The 19,968-nt window shown below is 33.6% G+C and overlaps 4 protein-coding genes across 4 annotated transcripts; 1 reads left to right on the forward strand and 3 right to left on the reverse strand.

The window, feature by feature from the left end:
- Positions 1-1,112: 1,112 nt before the first annotated feature.
- TRIADDRAFT_62299 (uncharacterized protein) lies at positions 1,113-2,876 on the reverse strand (the record flags this gene model as incomplete). The annotated part of the gene is made up of 3 exons (XM_002118232.1): positions 1,113-1,133; positions 1,653-1,877; positions 2,814-2,876. 3 exons carry the CDS (start codon positions 2,874-2,876, stop codon positions 1,113-1,115), a joined length of 309 nt encoding a protein of 102 aa, XP_002118268.1.
- Positions 2,877-5,292: 2,416 nt separating this feature from the next.
- On the reverse strand, positions 5,293-8,847 carry TRIADDRAFT_62300 (uncharacterized protein; the record flags this gene model as incomplete). The annotated part of the gene is made up of 5 exons (XM_002118233.1): positions 5,293-5,525; positions 5,922-6,016; positions 6,216-6,588; positions 7,612-7,932; positions 8,637-8,847. The coding sequence occupies 5 exons, from the start codon at positions 8,845-8,847 to the stop codon at positions 5,293-5,295; spliced, it is 1,233 nt and encodes a 410-aa protein (XP_002118269.1).
- A 3,335-nt stretch (positions 8,848-12,182) lies between these two features.
- On the forward strand, positions 12,183-14,850 carry TRIADDRAFT_62301 (uncharacterized protein; the record flags this gene model as incomplete). Its single annotated transcript, XM_002118219.1, has 8 exons — positions 12,183-12,210; positions 13,096-13,328; positions 13,452-13,556; positions 13,857-13,935; positions 14,041-14,098; positions 14,222-14,377; positions 14,528-14,621; positions 14,704-14,850. 8 exons carry the CDS (start codon positions 12,183-12,185, stop codon positions 14,848-14,850), a joined length of 900 nt encoding a protein of 299 aa, XP_002118255.1.
- A 1,715-nt stretch (positions 14,851-16,565) lies between these two features.
- Positions 16,566-18,330, reverse strand: TRIADDRAFT_33901 (uncharacterized protein; the record flags this gene model as incomplete). Its single annotated transcript, XM_002118234.1, has 3 exons — positions 16,566-17,138; positions 17,443-17,532; positions 17,794-18,330. 3 exons carry the CDS (start codon positions 18,328-18,330, stop codon positions 16,566-16,568), a joined length of 1,200 nt encoding a protein of 399 aa, XP_002118270.1.
- Between the last annotated feature and the right edge of the window lie 1,638 nt (positions 18,331-19,968).

Here is a 19,968-nt window from a genome sequence, read left to right on the forward strand (position 1 = left end):
AAAAGGTCAACATTCTCTCTATCAATGACTTACTCAACCATGTCGAATATGTTTTCAAAAAATTTAAACAAGCAACGGTTATAAATAGCTTGGCTATGTTTCCTTGCGCCAACCAATAGACGAATTAAAACTTCAATTAAAACTTGTCTATCGTAGCCTATCGAAGTACGATCCAACCGACATGCTTCTAATAATAGGTCACAGTAAAGATTGATAAGATCTAGAAAAGTTACAAAAGAAAAACTTTTAATTAGTGAGTAAATATAGACTAACTAGTCACAGCAATAACAGTTGTTTCCGGCAGAAAATAATTTCATCATTCAAGTTGTAGCTATCCACGTATTAATTTCTTGATTACCGTTCCAGTGCTCATCTAGCATATCGCATTGATACTTCCAAATGCTTAAAAATTCTTTCAATAATATTTTACTATAGTCACCACCAAATAATTTTCGCATAGCTTGGTTCTTAAGTACCTTTACCATATGTCCGATAATGCACTGAGCCGATAGTATCAGTCCGCCTTTTTATGTAATTACAGTCAAATGATTAATTTCCCTATGAAATACACTAACACAGAATCAGTTAGAATTGATGCTTACGTTTATTGATGGTATGAATTGTCGTTCGATACAGGTTTGTAACATTCTGGAGGTAAATTGAACAAAAATAATGTAAGGTTAAGTCCAATATTTAAAGTCTATCAGCAACGTCTTGGAGCGTATTGCTGGTAGATACAGAAATACGTATAAGTTTTAGTTCTCCGAGTCGCACTACGTAATAATGCTACACTTATAAATCGTATTATGTTGTATAATTAAATGCATATACTGGAACATGTTACTATATTGAAGTTACACAGGTTATATTTAATGAACAGATACCCATGCTCTGCATTGTACTGTTATCGTAATCCTAATCTACTATCCCTTAGATCATCTACACGTGTTCTACCTCAGCATTTTATGACAATCATTCTTATACCGTATTAAAATATTTAATTGCTTAAAGCATAAAATATAGCCAGAAAGATGCATTCTACTTGATTTTGCATAATATTATCTAATTTCAATGTCTTGGAATCTCGAATTTTTGCACTATTGTCTCAACAATCAATCACTTGTGATTTGGACCTGTAGTAAGAATATAGCAATCCCTAAATTTTATCTTTCAGTATTAAGGTAAGAATAGAAGTAATCATATATCTTAATATTAACTAGATGTCACGATAGAAATTTATCTTCCAATAGTAGATTCATTAAACTTACTGTTGTTAATCAATGAATTAACTCTATCATAAGATTAATTCGTATTCATTGGACTAGTAAATAATAGATCAGCAATCTCATTATGATACGCTTGATATTTTTACTTAAGGTCCTATTGTATCATGAACAAGTGCTATTTTAAAATATCAAACTTTGCTGCAAGAGTTAATGCAATAGTATTTGCTCACAACAGCTCTAAATGGTATTAGGTAATTTTGAGCGACTATCATGCGAGCATTATGCGAGTATATCGTACAGACTTTCACAATGCCGAAGGTATTTTGTGTCATGACGCTATTGTATACCATTGCAAATACGAGCAAGCCAAGCATAGCATGAATCAGACATGATAGATCGAATTTTAATGTTAATTAGTTGTCTTACCGTTTTACGTTTCTCCAGTGAAGGCAGCGATGATGATGCATGGTATACTTTTGTGCTAGATTTGCTTAACGCTTCTGCTTCAAGACGGACAAAGCTACAAACGGACTCGTACACTTCATTCCATGTAATTGCATCCAGACCAGAAGAGGAATTTATTGTCCTGCTGTCTAGTAATTGAATAACCTCATCATGTTGTAATAATAGCTGTATTTTCTCAGCAGCATTCTAAAATAAAAGTAAAATTTGATCGGAAAAGGAATTTAAAAAGTTAATTGTTGTCAAGATCAATGACAGTTAATTCTGATTTGAAAAATTTTAATCTAACTATGATCATAGAAGGAAGTAGTACACTATACTATTTTGGCAACGTATGCAATACTCGTAGGCCATAAAATTGGTTGCAAATTGCAGCTATGTTGCTGCCAAGAGCCCTACATCATGATCACCTTGATGTATCATTAGCAACCTGTAGTAGTGATTGGAAACTATAGTTTATGGTATTATAGTAGTCAAACGCATTATTTGGCAGCATACGAATACGAGTCAGCTATTGATTAGTTCGAAATTGCAGTTACGTTGTTGCTGTAATTACTCCTCATGCACACCACTACGTACAATATATACAACAATGTTAATTGAAGTGCAAGCCAGGCCAATGGCATCCAACAATCATAAGCTAACCTACACCACTGTAAGATCCTATCATTGAAATTCTAATTCAGTTTAGGTTAAAATGCATTTTTGTCCGTTTTTCAATTTTCAATCCTGTAGTAATATTTACATTTACATTCATGACAACTTAAAGTTGATTATACAGTAGTCTTGCAGTGATCGCAAGCACGATCACGATTCTTAGTTTAAAACTGGATGCTTATTTGTTCATGTCTGCTATATCATTGGTGAGCGACATTATCAGCAACTACCTGATCAATTAGGACTGGATTTGGTCCGATTAAACACTCGAATCTCGAGCACCTTAAAAGCCGACATGATCAATACTGTACGGTGTACTGTACACATCATGTTGACGTTTACGCGTTTAAGTGACTATCCAATCATGCTGCATATTGAACGGATTAGTAACACCTACTCGTAGCTACTTATTCAATTATGGTACATGATATTCATTGGATGCAATTGTACAAGATGATGGAGAAATACCTTTCGCTCGGTTTGCTTCTCCGAAGTTAATTTCTTGCAACAATCAATAATCGATCTCTCCATGATACGAGCACTTTTACTTGATGCTTTGAGGCTGCTTCTAAAGTTGTGGCGATTTGAGAGCGGAGCTCTCTTACTGCACGCTTTACTATCATCTATCTACACTATGCACTGTGCAGTACGTCCAGTAATACAGCACAGTAGAGTAATGGAGCTTGTCTAGGCGCGACCTGCTTGTCCAAGAAACTACAGTACTGTACTGTAGGTCTAGTGACGTAAAATATTATACTGTACTGTACTGCACAGTACAGTACAGTACTGCAGTACAGTATAAGTACTGTAGTAAAAGTACTGTACAGTACAGTACTTTTGTACAGCATACAGTACACGGTAAAAAGTTACTGAACCTCTGACAGGTCTATCAAATGGTAATACTATCTGTTAAATGAGCACATTATCGTAAACCGTCAGCAAAGCGACGGGAGTTTGCACTAGTAAATATTGAATTTAACAAATTACAGCAGTTAATATTAGTACATATTAGCTGTCAGGGAAAATTTTAATTACTGCTTCAGTAGTAGATTCATGATCAATAAGTAGACCATCTGATACGCGTTTTGCACATACGAGTTCGTAAGCATATTTCACGGCTATTGCCACAAAATGATTAGAACACCACTGAACCGCTAATAAGTAACTAGAAATTGCTGTAGTAATTGTGCTTAGCCTCAATGTACTATAGAGAAACTTCGATTTAACTGGATTGTGCATAATCTATCCATACTGTTTCGAAATTTCATTTTAAAATAAACGCTACAAAAATTATCCCAAATTGAACTACTAAATCATGATTCAGCAATCCAAAGCACAGCCATGCGCTGTTACTCAGCTTCATACTACTGTAATGTACTGGTAATGTTCAGAATTACAGGTTCATGATCAGCTAACTGAGCTGAGACTCGCAATGGACTTGACTACACCGGTGATCACTGAAGGGAACACAGTTTTATTTAAGGATATAAAAACAGGATGTTAAATGAAATTTTTGTAGACTCCTTTTGCTCATGTTGTTACTTGGTATGATAACTGCGCTTGTTCACACGTACTGTACGAAGCCTCGTCATATTAAATCTGGAAGAAATTTCAGTTTACTATTACTGGTTGCATGCACATGGACAACTGAACAAGTTGACTGCTGTTTCATTAAGTACGCGCACGTTAAACTGTACATTATAACGGCAGTGATCATTACACACACGCAGAATTAGCTACTGGTAGTAATATTTTCACTGTTTGTGTGCATATTATTAAAGCTAGTACAATAGCGATTCGGTAAACGTGCATTATATATACTTTATCATTAATGAATAGTAAAACAAAGCAGTATTTATCTATAAAGCATGTTCAAGTATACTTATCTTTAGTGATAATTTTCTCATCTTTTTTCAACTAAACAATTCATAAATAGCTAAAACATCGATGGTGTTTTGTATGCGTACGTGCACACTGTTCAGTATTACTACTTCGATACCATTTTACCACGTCTACGTAATTAAAATTGATCGTCGATTTTTGCCAGTTATTTTCACGATAAGTTATCTTTTAATTAGTTATCTGCAGCACTAAATAGATGTATCTAAGCTAATTTTGCTTGAGTTGTACAAAATAGATGCAATCAATTTGATAATGTACCGGTAATTGGTAGCGAGTGATTTATTTGCTATACTGTATACTACAATCGTTTACTACTATAGAATTTATAGTGTATATATACGTAATTATACATTCAAGACTGCAGATGATATTGATCAGGATGTTACCCTAGAAACGTACATTTTCAAGATCAAGATACTGTTTTAATTCAATTGATTTGAGTCTTGATTGTACACCAGACAAAAAAATTTCAGACAAGATTTACGAATTTAATTTATGCAATTTTGTGAACAATACAATATCACATTGCATCTTGACGTATATGAACAACTATAGGATATAATTAAATGGCAGATCATATATTATCGCGTATTTATTATTAATAAAGTTATACATAAATATTTTCTATTCAGTTAAGAGTGTAGTCTCGTTATGAGTACTATCGCAAGCCGTGGCTTCAGTTACGGAAATCAAGCATACTGGAGGTACATTCCGTTGCTGTATTGTTTAATACGTGTTAGCTTTAGCACTCTTATCTGAAACCGATATATTAATGATACTCTTCATATCAAGTGAGTACGATTAAATACGGTGCTTATCTTGGTAAGTAAGGGCATTGATAGAATGCTTGGGGAAATATTTCGGTTGGATAGATAGGGATTCTCGTGTAATGATATTTGCTAGTAATTCCTACTATAGGTAAAAACTTTTCAAATAGTACACAACTAGTTGATAATGATATGTTATACAGATATTAAATCGTACTAGGAGGAGGTGGTAATAGCGAGTACGATAGTAAGTTGTATTAAGCTAGACTTATCTGCTTTTATAATTCATCATATTTACGCTTTTTAAAACGTGGATAAATAATAAAGCCAGCAATGGCACCAAGAACGACAACCAACAAAAGACAAACAATAACAAATGCATATACTAGACCGTTGTTGCTTTTAGGAGCTGTTGTCGGGTGTGGTATTCCAATGTGTTTAAAGCTCCACCATCGTAAAGATGTTGCCAGTGAGGCGAAAGCAACGGTAGAAACATGTAAGTTACACTCATCTAGAAAAATTGAAGATATTTATTAGAAAGCATTATAAATACTATTAATATCATCATTGGAGTAACATCAATTACAGGCTAATGGTCTGCTTGTTATCAATAAAGTTAAAACCGTGATATCATGTAAGCTAACCGTATACTGTAGCAATAATTAACGCACTTCCAAGATACATAAGAATAGAAAATAATTGATTATTTATTGGCTGCAATTACGAAAGTACCGTAGACAGAAAGTTTTAGTTCATATTCAATAATTTCGAGACTTCAGAAATAGATATTTGATTGCAAACTATTTCCATGAATCTATTTAATTTTATGGTAGAATAACTTTAACATGAAGTTATTCTACAATATAATAGCTACAATACTCTTCGATACCGTTGTATTCTAAATTACCTGATGCAAGATCCGCCCTTGAGTTAATTAGTTCTAACGATGAAGATATTTGAACGCTATTGTATAAACATAACATGCAGGGTAAGTGCATTATTCTTATAATATAAAATAGGTTGTTAAGATAGAATTTTATAACGGTATTTTATTAAGATACACACTAAAGGCACCCGTAGTATGGTACTTCATACAGCGAGTACAACAAAGTTGAGCAAATCCATTGATATAGAATCAACTAATAATGCATTCGTTCGAAATATTATTGCATTAATTATCTTATGCCATTGAAACATTTACCTCTGTGATCTTCGATTACGAGCGGAGTTTTTGAAGCATCCGCTTCTTGCTTGATACTTGAAAACTTGATGCAATGGATAAATGCTAACAAATTCAACATATCCAAACATTCCACCACATATAATGATTTGTTGTAGTAGTAATTCAGCTTTATTTATATCAGAAATGTTATTATGTAGAATTTTTTTAAAGTCCATATAAATTCTAGAACATAAACTCTCTTCTACCGCCATCAGACGACGTATTCCACCAGCTAATTTAACTAATTTAAATCCACAATAATCAAGCTGACGAATGAAATAATCCGTATAAAGTTGACTGACAGCTAAACCCATTCTTGTTCCTGGTTGTGAAATGTAATTCCAACAAGCCTCTGTCGTATTAAAATAAAAAGATAAGATTAATTAAGGTTACAATATGAAATATTACATATGCATATAATGAAAAAATAGGAGCGTTAATTCAGTTGAGTTGGTTAAACTTATAAATACTGAAATATAAAAATAAATCATTTAAATTCTAATAATTTGATGGATTTGATGTTAACGAACAGATTATAGCTGTATGATCATTTTAATGAATGTTATGGTAGTAGTTCAAAATGTTCATTGGATACTTTATCATTTACTGTACAGCTGATTCAAAAGTACGTTACTTAATTAGGACATTGACGGATGGTATTAAGGCATTGGTCAAGACATGAAAGCTTCTTTTTTAACTTATAAAAACATTTTCCTGGCTGCTACTTTGTTACGGAATGAATTATCTAAGCACTGCATATCCTGTATTGATTCTGGCTAAAAACGGAAAGCGTGATAGCAATTATTTAAAGATGCTCAAGGATTGTAAATATATAACATAATCGCATTTTTCATCGATAGGGTCATTGATGATTATGGAACATTAAATACCATAATTTTTAACAAACATTTTTGTGAATTGATTGTTTTTCTGTCGATTAATGATAATAGAGCTCAAGAGTCAATTTCATAATTGAACTTAACCTACAGTAACGCTAATTTTAGACAGCAATAAGCTAAATAATAAGGAAAACCGATAAGGGAATTATAAAGATTTGGCGTTTGTTTATTAAATATCGGGAGTCATTGTGATAGCAATCTCTAGAGTAACGTTTAGTCGATCACCCTTAAATCTAGAAATATGTTTAACTTCAATTCGTGAACGAAGATAATAATAGTCATCGAATAGAAGAACAAAAGCTGGCAAATCTCATTCATACTTTTGTGTATGAATTATGTTCTATACTGTACAATCGTACTGAAATTTCGAGCAGATCATCTTTATTACTCTAGATCTTTAAAAAGGCAATTTAATGGTGATCATTATTAGATGAATATAAAATCTTACAGATATTATCTTATATTCCGTACCATACCTGTTACATTGCAACTAGCGGAGCCGATACTGCCGCTAAGTGTAGTGGCGATACAAATTTCAGACATATTAGATGGAAACGTATTAGCTGGAGTCGGTCCTGAAATAGGAAGAGATGGTTTTGTGCCATTGATATAACGCGCTACGGCAGCAAAGGACACTTCTTCACTAAATACTAATCGATATTCAGGTGAAAATTTTTCCAGCGAATTTTGGAATAGAATGTTTACCGCTACATTCATTTCACTGATTCGCTTAACATCTTGTGAAGATAAATATGAATTTTCCAGGAAGTACTCTTTCGTTATATCTCTGAAAGCACCTGAAATGAGTAATTCGAATCTCCCATTAAACAAGTTTTCCGTATTCGGAATACACAATAGTTAGCACAGCATATTGCTAAGTTAAAACGTTATCATCAAAGGAGTAACGACCAGTTTTATTGTTACGTTTACAATATATAAACGTAAAATCGTAATACTCTAACCTACGACAGCATTTTAACTATGTGTTCGGTAGTTTCTTAAAACATATGTATCATAAGAGCCTTCTAATTGTCAGTCAGAGTGTATCAGAGGTGTAGTTTAGGTAATGACAATAGTTTTAAAATTTTCATTTATTTTTAGTGGCTTAAATGTATACGATGATTAAATCTTAACGTAAATCTTAGTATTATACTTGTTTATTACTAGTTAGTGATTAATAATAGGTGTAAGAAACTGACTGCATTGATCGTCTAATAGTATAAATATTATATCTGCACAAGTAACGTAACGCTATCTGCTTTCACTGGTAGCAGAGACTTTTCACTACTATGTCTATAAAGATCAAGTGGAGAGTTATTATAAGTGAAGGTTGAAAAAGTTATATTATCATTTATACTCAATCTCTCAAATGTATACAAGCGAAATTTCAAACCTTTTCGTTAATTTAATAGCTTGATAAAATTCAGAAATATGCAAGAAAATTAACAAAAATAAAAGAGTGAACTCTCGCTTTAAAATTAGTAACCAGCTTAGTACTTACTTATTGCTATCAATAAGTTGTAAGCATCCAACCATTTTAAATTTGCCCTTTCCTTCTTAATATATTTTAATAATTCTTGCTCTGCCCTGATGGTATGGTTAAAACTTTCTTTTCTAGGATCTATCGATGCTGAAATAGATTTAATACCAGCGATATTATCGAATGAAAGAGATGAAATTATAAGGATCCAGATCAACTTTTGCAATTCCATGGCCGAGATACCACTACGACTGCAAGATGAGACTAATTTTTAACAATAAAAAGGTCAATCTGACGAAAAATGTTAAAAAGACAAGAAAAAAATGTATATAAAGAGGCTATAGCTCTAACTTTTCTTTGAAACGATCAAAAACGCTAATGAATAATAGTAAGCAATAATCAATAATCAAATGACGATGAAGGCAATAAAGAAAACCATTCTTTTGTTTTGCAAATTATAAGACAAGTGCAACGATAATGTAATAACGACGGTTTTGTACACAGCAATACAACTAATTAAGTATTCATTTATTGCTTCATATTTTCTGTCTTGATTGATGTAGCATATCATCTTCGTCTGAATTGTTTAAGCAAACAATTCAAATGAAATGTACTCTTTCATCTTCTTTTCCAATCAATTATAGACAATGGAGTCAAGGTATACTTAAATTAGACTACTTAGTTTATAAATATTTCATGATCCATTATCAAGTTTATACGTTTTGATAGATAAAAAAAATATTTAAAATTTCAATGAAGATCATCAATTCAGATGCATCTATCACATTGTAATACAGTGAATGATGGATGATACATAGAATAGGGGGAAATCGAAAATATCTGATAATCTTTTATGTTATCAGAAATGTTGATTATAATAGGACAGTTTGAAACGTAAAATTAAGCTAGTAAAGATTGCTACTGCATTACTTACTAAGTAATAGTGATGAGATTTTGGTAATGGAGAAAATATCAGAGTAAATGAGATCGAGAAAAGTAATTTGTTAATTTGTTAGGGCAAGAGTGATTGTCTAAAGTTGCTTGGAAAGTTACAATTTCGGTGTAATATTAACATACTAACTGAGAAGCGAAGGTATCATGCCTCAAACGACAATGAAATGAACTGGTTGATATTGTACCTATATCCTCAAATGAACATTTTTTGATACCGTTACAAATTAATATATGCAGGACTTGGTCAATGACTCAACTCAGATGTGAAATGTGTTTATAACCATGATATGATTCATCCAAAAGTATTGCCGCAAGATATAAATAAGAACTGTAACACCGTTCATGTACTGTCAATTGACAATTGTGCTTCTATAGTATTACTGTAAAATTTTTTCTTCTAACAGTGCCATAGAATTGAAACTAGACAGTATCATACAGCATAATCAGATTTTAAGGCTAAAAAATTTATTGGCAATGATTTCGGCCGTACAATATCGGCGTAAATACTTCAGGTTTTGCTTGCTATATATCTCTGGCTATAGTGAATTTTATTTTCTTCACAGGCCTCATCTAACCTTTACATAATCAAACAAAGGTAGTATGACATTAATAGCATTGTATGTAATAAAAATAATTTTCTTTCGGCTTAATTTCTTTTTCCTTCATTTGCGAATGGTTTTTGAATTGATTTTGACTTCTACCATTGTCTGATTGCAATTGTATATGCGTAGAAGAAGCTATACAATATTATTGAGGCCTAGACGATAGTGCCATTTCTAACGTTGTCTTGGACCTATAAATACATCTTTCACAAAAGTAATAGATGCATACCTACGCGTATTAGCATTTTTATTGTTTAGAAAAAAGGCAGGTGTTCTATTCAAGTCTGAGATGTCATAATCCTTACCTAATATATCGTCATACTTAATACTAACTCTTGTAAGTATCAGATCTATTGACAGCCGGTACGTAGGTGCCAATAGCGTATAAAAAAATAGATGTGTATGCGAAGGATGAAATTGACGGGAAATAGGATAATCTAGTGCTTGTTACCGTATTTGATAACTCTCATCTATATTCACGCTAGTAAGGATTAGCATTGTTGATTGTCATGGAAGCCTCTATACGGATATCAAAGCGTCCATCTTAGCTTCAAAAATGAACAATTAAAATAATTCAAACAGGCGAATTTAGTGCGCACAGAAGATAACATCGGTGTCATAATCTCATTTTAATTCCTGCGATATTCTACTTTGCCTAGCAAACTACTACTACCTGTATTAAAAAATGCGGTATTTACTATTAGTACGTATTATTTACAAAACCGTGCTTTGAATACCACCTTGATTAATATATAAGTAGCTCTTTTTCTTTTGAATCGCGATAGTACAAGTTATGACAAGTTATCAATGGCATTCGTAATATGATCAAAGGACTATCCTATACATAAATTAGACAATTGCGGCGGTTTTCTTATCTAAACTCATTATTTTATGGTGCTTTCATTTTCCCATGATTCCAAATGAAATGTCCAGTGTATGACTATTACAGGCAAAGGATTAAATAAAATCTTAGGTATTACTCTGATATCTTATTAAATTATAGAATTGTAAACATCAATTCATACGAATGGAGTATTTAGACTAATTTTTTTTTGAAATGTTGTTTATACGTGACATCGTACGGGCCCCGTCTATATCCGTATGATCCTCACTATGGGAGAATGCAAATGACCAGTTCTGTACAAAAGATAGACTAACGCGTCAGTAAAGTACCATGCCATGGAGTGTAGTTTCCGCCATAGAGTTAGATAAAAGAAAGAGCTTTCTTCTTTTACACCTATGACTTTTCGCACTTTGCTGCAAGAAACTGTCTGTCTCGTACTTTAACGTTGCATACTGTACTGTACTTCGGGAGCCTGACTGTTGCAGTCTGTAAAACAAACGAGTTCTTCTTATAGTGTTTACTTATAAAATTAACAAATAAATTTCAGTCGCAGCTTTTGTTCGTTAGTAATGCGAAATCGTAGAGGTAAGAGTTAAGTGTCTTACCTCGACTAAAGTCGTATACGAATGCCACTTACTGAACGTGACCAACGGTGCTAATTAAGTTAACCATCAACGTGTGATGAAAGTACAGTACAGTATAGTACACTGAGTACAGTAGAGTACAATTGTACAGTACTGTACAGTACTGTACTGTAAAACTACAGTATACTGTACTGTAAAGTAAATGTATTGTACAGTACACTGTACTGTAATGCGCCGTCAACGCTACAGGAATCATACAGTAGCAAAAATGATGTCGCTATGATGCGTACTGCTCTACAGTATACAGTACACTGAGTACAGTACAGTGTTCCAGCGGGAAATGCGGTGCCACTACGTACAGGATGATAAAGTAATTGCGGTGTGATATTACTATACAACGCATTTCCTACTGGAAATATAGTACTGTACACTATTGTACAGTACTATATTGTATACTGCAGTAACAGTACCTATCATAGCGACATCATTTTTGCTACTGTATGATTCCTGTACTGTACTGTATGTATTGCACTGTACTGTAGAGTGTAGAACTATCTTGTACGGATGACCTGCAAAGACCATCATGGATCCTCCGTTAAACTACGACAACGGTTAGTTGAGTTATAAATCCGACTATCAATCTTTAAACTACTTTGATCTTGGTTCATTTTTACACATCAGCCTCTATCTTATAATGCTATACTGTATGAGTACAATGGATAAGGTGTTGCTTGAGAAACCCAACATAGTTTAGAAGATTCTAAAATACGTCCGGTACACGAAATCGCTTACTGTAATACTGCACTCACTGCCGCAAACTCGGCTGTACTGTACTGTACAGAACGAAACCCTCAGCCGTGTATGGCTTTCCAGTCCTTGTGTATTAGTTGAATTCTATAAATCAGATATTTCATACATGTAGAATGATTATGATTAGGATATTCTTGAATATTTTGCGACTGTACAGTATATTGTCGAAAACGATAGTATCTTAAAGCAAGAAAAGAAATTCCAACGAATACTGTCTTGATTATTTTATACTTTAGTTAACAAATACTCTACTTTGGTATAGCGGTTTCTAACCTATTCACTAAGAATGATGATCAGTGATCTGCGCTAGGAACTTAGGAATCATCTTTTTTTGTTTATATCTGGACTTGCAGATTGGAGTAGCAACGATGACAGTTTTCTTGAAGGGTAGTACTTTTTTTGCCTATTTATGAAGATTTACAATCTTTTATGATAGTTTGAAGCATTCATTTATTAAAATCGAAGATGACAATCAGTCTATCTGATTCTGTAGTAGATATTATGCTGAACAAATTGCGCATATATTACCATACAACAATTTTTGCACTTTCATTGTTATACAAGAGTGCCTGGGTTAGTCAGAATTAGTGTAGTAGGTCTTAATCAATTCCGGATATGTAGTATGTAAACTTTCTTCACATACTGTTCGATGACTAATTGGTGTGATTATTCTTAATGATAATTAGTTCATCATCGTAGCCAATATCCAGATAATACGGGTTCATCGGAATATTACAACCCGGTAAATTCACAGCAGTTCTTCGATGACACAAGCGGACAGGGCAACTATCGTGGTGATGCCAATTCACCACCTCCATCGACCGTGCCTAATAAAATGTTTACTGACCCTCTTGCTAGCATGGCGCTCCAGTACGGTAGTAATATTGCAACTTCTGGCCAGGAATATGTTAACAGTAACGTAAGAACACTTTACCGTATTACAGATTTATACACACTTTCCCGTAATTAATTTGAATATCCAATGGAATTATTGAGCTGTATTTACCGATCAAATGTATCTTTCATGGCTGCATGACTGTAGTTTGCTAGATTTATTCCAGTTACGAGCCTGAAATACTACTTTGCTGTGGATAATTCCTACGTTTTTCGTAAACTCCTCCTCTTATTGCTACCTTATGCACATGCGGTAAGTACTCTGGTGGAAAATTTTAACCCATAACAGGATAAACTGCGTACGCTATTTTAAAATAAAATTGACGTACTGTACTTCAATGATACAATACAATGATGATTTATTAAATCAATAGCAAATACTGAATAATTTACAAATTGATAGGCGAGTGATATGTAATTATATGGCAACAGCTGTAATTAAGTTAAGTTATTCAAGTAAAGATATTGCATTTGACTAGTTATTGTACAGTAATATTTCAAAATTTTACTGGAAAACTGCTTTAGGTCTGATTTTAATCCTTAATTATTATAGGACTGGTCAATTAGGTATGCCAAATCAGAACCGGTGGCACCGAGACATGAAATTAATGCTCCAGATTTATACATACCGCGTTAGTTATATTAATATCCAATTTTCGATGTTCTGAATAGACAGCAAAGTGAAACAAAATTCTTGACAATATCACTTGATAATTCTCGTTTGATCTAAATTGCAGTTATGGCATTCGTCACTTACGTCATTATCTCCGGTTTGGTTCTTGGAGTTCAAGATAAGTAAGTTAGACATTTATTGACGTACTAACGCGCAAGCATCAGTATTATTACAAGTGCTTCTTATTTATTGAAGCCTCCTGATCATCTAATCTATTATACAAATTTTATTGGCATATATGACAGATTTTCACCTGAACATTTAGGAATAATCGCTAGCACAGCCTTTGTGATGGAATTCCTAGCCGTGTGCTTAATCTTTGTCACTCTTTATTTCATGAACATCAATTCCGCTATTAAAACATTTGACCTAATTGCGTTTTTTGGCTATAAATATGTCGGGTAAAGCTTAAAACATCATTAAAGAATACTCGTTCATTAGCTTATAGAAAAGTAAACGTAGCTGTAAAAAAGTATGTTTAACAAAATTAGAATCTATTAATGGCATTGAAAATATTGTATATATTTACCAGTTATTATATTAATCAACAGAATGATCTTCTGCATTGTTATTGGTGTGCTTACAAACAGTCTCGGATACTATTGCACTCTTGGTTGGACAGGTTTGGCCGTTAGCTTTTTCCTGGTAAGGTTACTAAATGTTTCAGCATTCTTGTTAGCGGATTAATGAGAATAAAATTAAAATCGAGTTTATATCCGATTATTAGGTTCGCACTTTACGATTAGTTATTTCTCAGGAAGCGACGTCAAACGTAATGGGTCCTGTCGGCAAAAAAAGGATTTACGTTTTGATTATGATAGCATTATTGCAACCGATTATAATGTATTGGCTAACCTATCAGTTTATTAAGTAATGGAGATCTACTACAAACAATATAAGGATTAGATGTTATGTGGTTCATAAAACATGAATATTGAAAATACATTATTTTGTACAGTCATAAAACTATTTTAACTTGTTACTTCAAATTTCACTATTAGGATAAAACTCGTAAATTATTAAAATATACTTTAAATTGATTTGTACTGATTGGTGGTACATTGATGGTAATGGTCAAGTTTTTTAAAACTAATAAACGGAGACAAAGCAACACTTGCACAGATATTTTCTTCAAAACTTTATTTTTTATCAATCGTTATTAAAATTTTAGATATTCAAAATAGAACGTTGGCTTGATAGGTACTGTAACGTAGATGTATACGCAGCTTTATTTTTTCATCAACCGTTATTAAAATTTTAGATATTCATGTCACCAATATTTAGAGCTATTGAAAGATATTGTTATAGAACGATGGCTTGATATACTGTAATGTAAAAGTATAGGTACTTTTAGAATCCCTAGTAACTCATGCGGTTATAGTTTATAGTCTATGCGTATTAAATTTCTGTGATAGCTGTGAACTGTGAAGTTACATTTAGCATAACGCACATATATTATATCCACTATAGCGTAGATTAATTGTATATTATGATTACCAGCATTATGACAATTACAAGCCACTAACAATAATGCAGTTTAATAATCAAATTGAATATTTTATTTAATTGTAGTATAGCTTGTTTTAAAATCTTGCTAAATAGGGAATAAAACTGCTAGTTTTGACTTACGAATTATTGCAATCAGAACTTGTGATAGGTGTATTGTCTACATAGTGCAATATAGGCATACACTATGTGATCGATAACATAGACTAGTATAGAGAAGCAAGAGGTTCCGGATGAACCAGGCAATAGATAATATGAAGATGTATTTTTCAGTGCTAATGTTGGAGAATATCATTATAATCGTTGGTAAAAAGCTGTTATATTGATGTTAAGATATCGAGATTGGAGATTATTTTTTGATGCTACTTATATTTACATTCGCACAATAAAAGTGTAATAATCTCAAGACAATATGTATAAATAATCTAAAATTAGGTTATAGCACAATGTTGAGCCTAATACGATTTTATACTACTTCCAGAATAATTTATAACTTTTATCAATTTGCAAAGAGGAGTAAAAGTAAAATTTTCTAAGAGTGAGTTGGAAGTTATTTTAGCCGTTTAAAAATTTATCTATTGTAATAAACTGTGATCACTGTTGAACAATTTAACAAAGTGTAAAACTTGAAATTTAAAAACGATGTATAATTTAAATATCTAAATCATTCATTTTCGCAGTGTAAACGAGCACCTGCAAAGAAATACACATCTTGGCAACATAGCCTACTGGACATATAGAAAGTGAAATCTTGAAAATACAGAATACATGATACCGCTTTGCAAAACTTGTAGATACTTACATAAATGTTGCCAAAACTGGTAGAGCAGTGCGTGTTAACATGTATCATTTACTATACGATTTATTAAAACAAATCCTTACGCATCTACTCATATGTTAATTGTAACATATCACACACTGTAACGCAGAATAAAAAATCCAGCAATCAGAATTATTCAAACAAAATGCATACACTATATTATAAAAATTTCAGTTCGTAACCTACTTTAGCTACAATGGCACAAATAAAAACTTTGTCTTTTTTATTATTGCGGATTTTATGCCTATTAGCTTAGATAAACGCTACTGAATCTGTCCATAAGGACCGTCTCCGTATATTCCTAAGTATCTCATCAGAAGCGGTGAGATATAGGTTACGGTAAAACCAATGATGCCATAATTAATAAATCTGTAAGGTAGTTCAACTGCAGCTCTCTTGCTCGGTTCTACTTCAGATTTGGGTAAGATCAATGGAAGAATTGTGAATATGATACTTTTCATAACAGCTCGTAAAGGTACAATAATAATAATAACAAACGTCCATCTTAAAATGGCCATAGCTATGGAGTCAAGTGTTGGTATGCTAATAGGACGTGGAAATTGAAAGCCTTCCTCTGGTAGTCTCCCCAATGTGCGACACTGCAGCCACAAACCTATACAAGCTCCAACAGAACCGGATAAAATCATTGTAGTATCGCCACGAGTGCTTGTCCAACGATCTTTTGGAGCTGGATATAATAATACTAAGATTATAGATACTATTAATATAACTACAGGCGAGTACGGAGATGATAATATCCACACATCCAAATCATTCATTAATAAAGATCCAGTTATTACAATCGGCAATGTCATCAGGACACCAACAATAACTTGCTGTATTACCGTATGGCAAAGGAATACAGAAGATATCAAGTTAGAGAATGATTAGCAGATCTATGATCTTGCTATTCTTGTTATACTACTATGACATAACCTACAATAAATAGCATCGAAGGATGCAGGTAGCAACGTAACAATACTGTATATATGATAAGTCTATGTATTGTAAGAGGATGTAATTGGCTATACTTAAGTATACACATTAATATCTCTACATAATTACACAAAATTATGGTATTCTTGATGCTTTTATACAAGTATAGATGCTAATAAACCATACGAATTTACGAATACTAACCCACAAGTCATGCATCCCTAGGTATAATCTTGATAAGCAAACAAGAATCGTCCAAGAACAGGCAATCGTAATACCTAACCATTTCGGATACTATCAGAGTAATTAAACAGTTCCATGTTAATTATAAAATGTCTGCGTTGCATCCATCATAGAAAAGCGTACTGGGAGCTGTGCTCAGATAATCGTAACTTATGAATATGCGAGCTTTGCTGGTTGCTGCAGTATACATTCGTAAGAGTACATAGTTCTTAATTAAACAATAATACAGAACGTGTATACTGTAAAGAGTGTAAGTTACGGGCAAACTCTGAAGTAATATCTCATTTCTTAATATGCATATGCAATGCATACCTCGTAACGCAGGTAAGTGCTATAGAATAATGCAAACGGCATCGCTGTTCCCATCATAGCATGGGTGGAAGGCATACCATATTCAGTGTCATAGCGAGATTCTAATCTGGCAACTGGAGGAGATGGAGGTCTAGGTTGTTTGATGATGTCTTTGGCAGCCTGTCCAATGTACATAACAAGGCACCAATAATAGCAACCTTGTCGAAATGCACACTGATCGATATTAAATAACAGGAAAGGGAAAACAATGACGTAGAAACCTTCATTACATAAAAACGCTCCAGCGTGGAATAGCGCGTGAAGGAATCTATTGGTAATCAGATAATTTATGACGGATGGATCATCTTGCCTACTTTTCAGCTTTTTCGCAGGATTATTACCGTGGCGCCGCTTTTTGGGATAGTTGCTTGAAGACTCGTCCGAGGTGCAATTACCAATCGAATCGTTAGACGAGTTAGATAAAACCTGAACGCCACATAGTTTTTGAAAATCGACTACGAGAGTAGGATTACTAAAGAAAGTGGCTACGCTATTCATTTCTAAACTTCAATTAAAACTGATTCGAATAGTTATTTCAATCTCAAACTTGTATAATACTGTGCATCCACTAGTTGAGTCGAATTTCAGATCGCGGATGCTTCTACTGTACCCCACTTTTTAAGTAATCGTATAGTACTGTACTGTATTTAGTAATTTATTTATTTACTATCTAACATTGAGAAGCTGGCGTATGTATGAAGGCTGTAAGATTAACGTCACGAGGGTGGACTGGACTTGACAGGACACATACGGTACCGTACTAGGCTCTGTACACATATTACACCATAACAAGTACAGCAGTGGCGTTGCTGATTGCCAATGCCTACTGCACGCTATTCTGTCCAGTGTGCAGGTCAAAGTCTCGATGTCTTGACCAGCAGACATACTGTATACCCACAGTCCCACATGCACTTTCAATCAACACAAGGTTGCTCTACGCATGTGAAGAACAATACAGTACAGTATAAGACGTATTGCTGTACCCTCTGTAAAAAATCTAAATTGATACTACGCATGCGGGAGTAAATTGTTGAGGGAATTTCAAAGACCGATTATCCGGTTTATCTTAGCCGTTTTCGACTGTTTATATGAGGAGTAAAATTCGAAATCGGAAAAAATACTCCAATAGCGTTTTGATCATATACCAGTCTAATCCACTGGGTCAATTGGTCGAACAAATCTCTATCATCGACAGTCAGTTGATATAAGCCATTAGTAAGGCAGTAAATCGAACAATCTTGTCTCATTACTGCTAGACTAAGGCTATGTGACTGTAATCTATACAATTGCTGTAAGATCATTGCGATCGAACACAACTGTATGCATCAATCGCGATGCAAATCGCTTACGATGTGGTTGTATGTGATAGGCAATGCCAATCTATACAAACCTAGCAAATTGAAACCTTGTGTTTCATCAAATACTGTGTATGCACTATGAATCTTCAACATTGATTTTATCGATCGATTGAAAAACTTCATGGGTTACCAGTAAGGAGAAGTGTCAAAGATGTGGCAAATAAAATAGGTATTTCTTACTTCATTCCCGTGACGGAAATGTCAAGTAAGATTAGATACCTTGATACAAATTGTTGTAGCACTATGAGCTATCATTGTATTTTGATAGTTCAACAGAGTAATTTATAGTTCAATTGTGCAAGATTGTACTTATTTTAAGTACTTGATTGTGAATTGAGTATAATTGCTTTGTGAATAGCAACCTGGTTGATCCTGCCAGTAGTCATATGCTTGTCTCAAAGATTAAGCCATGCATGTCTAAGTATAAGCACTTGTACTGTGAAACTGCGAATGGCTCATTAAATCAGTTATCGTTTATTTGATCGTACATTACTACATGGATAACCGTGGTAATTCTAGAGCTAATACATGCGAAAAGTCCCGACTTTGCGGAAGGGATGTATTTATTAGATCAAAAACCAATGCGGGCTTGCCCGGTGTTTGGTGATTCATAATAACTTATCGAATCGCATGGCCTTGTGCCGGCGATGCTTCATTCAAGTTTCTGCCCTATCAACTTTCGATGGTAAGGTATTGGCTTACCATGGTTACAACGGGTAACGGAGAATTAGGGTTCGATTCCGGAGAGGGAGCCTGAGAAACGGCTACCACATCCAAG

This window comes from Trichoplax adhaerens, genomic scaffold, assembly GCF_000150275.1.
Source record: "Trichoplax adhaerens TRIADscaffold_40 genomic scaffold, whole genome shotgun sequence".
NCBI classification, from domain to species: domain Eukaryota; kingdom Metazoa; phylum Placozoa; class Uniplacotomia; order Trichoplacea; family Trichoplacidae; genus Trichoplax; species Trichoplax adhaerens.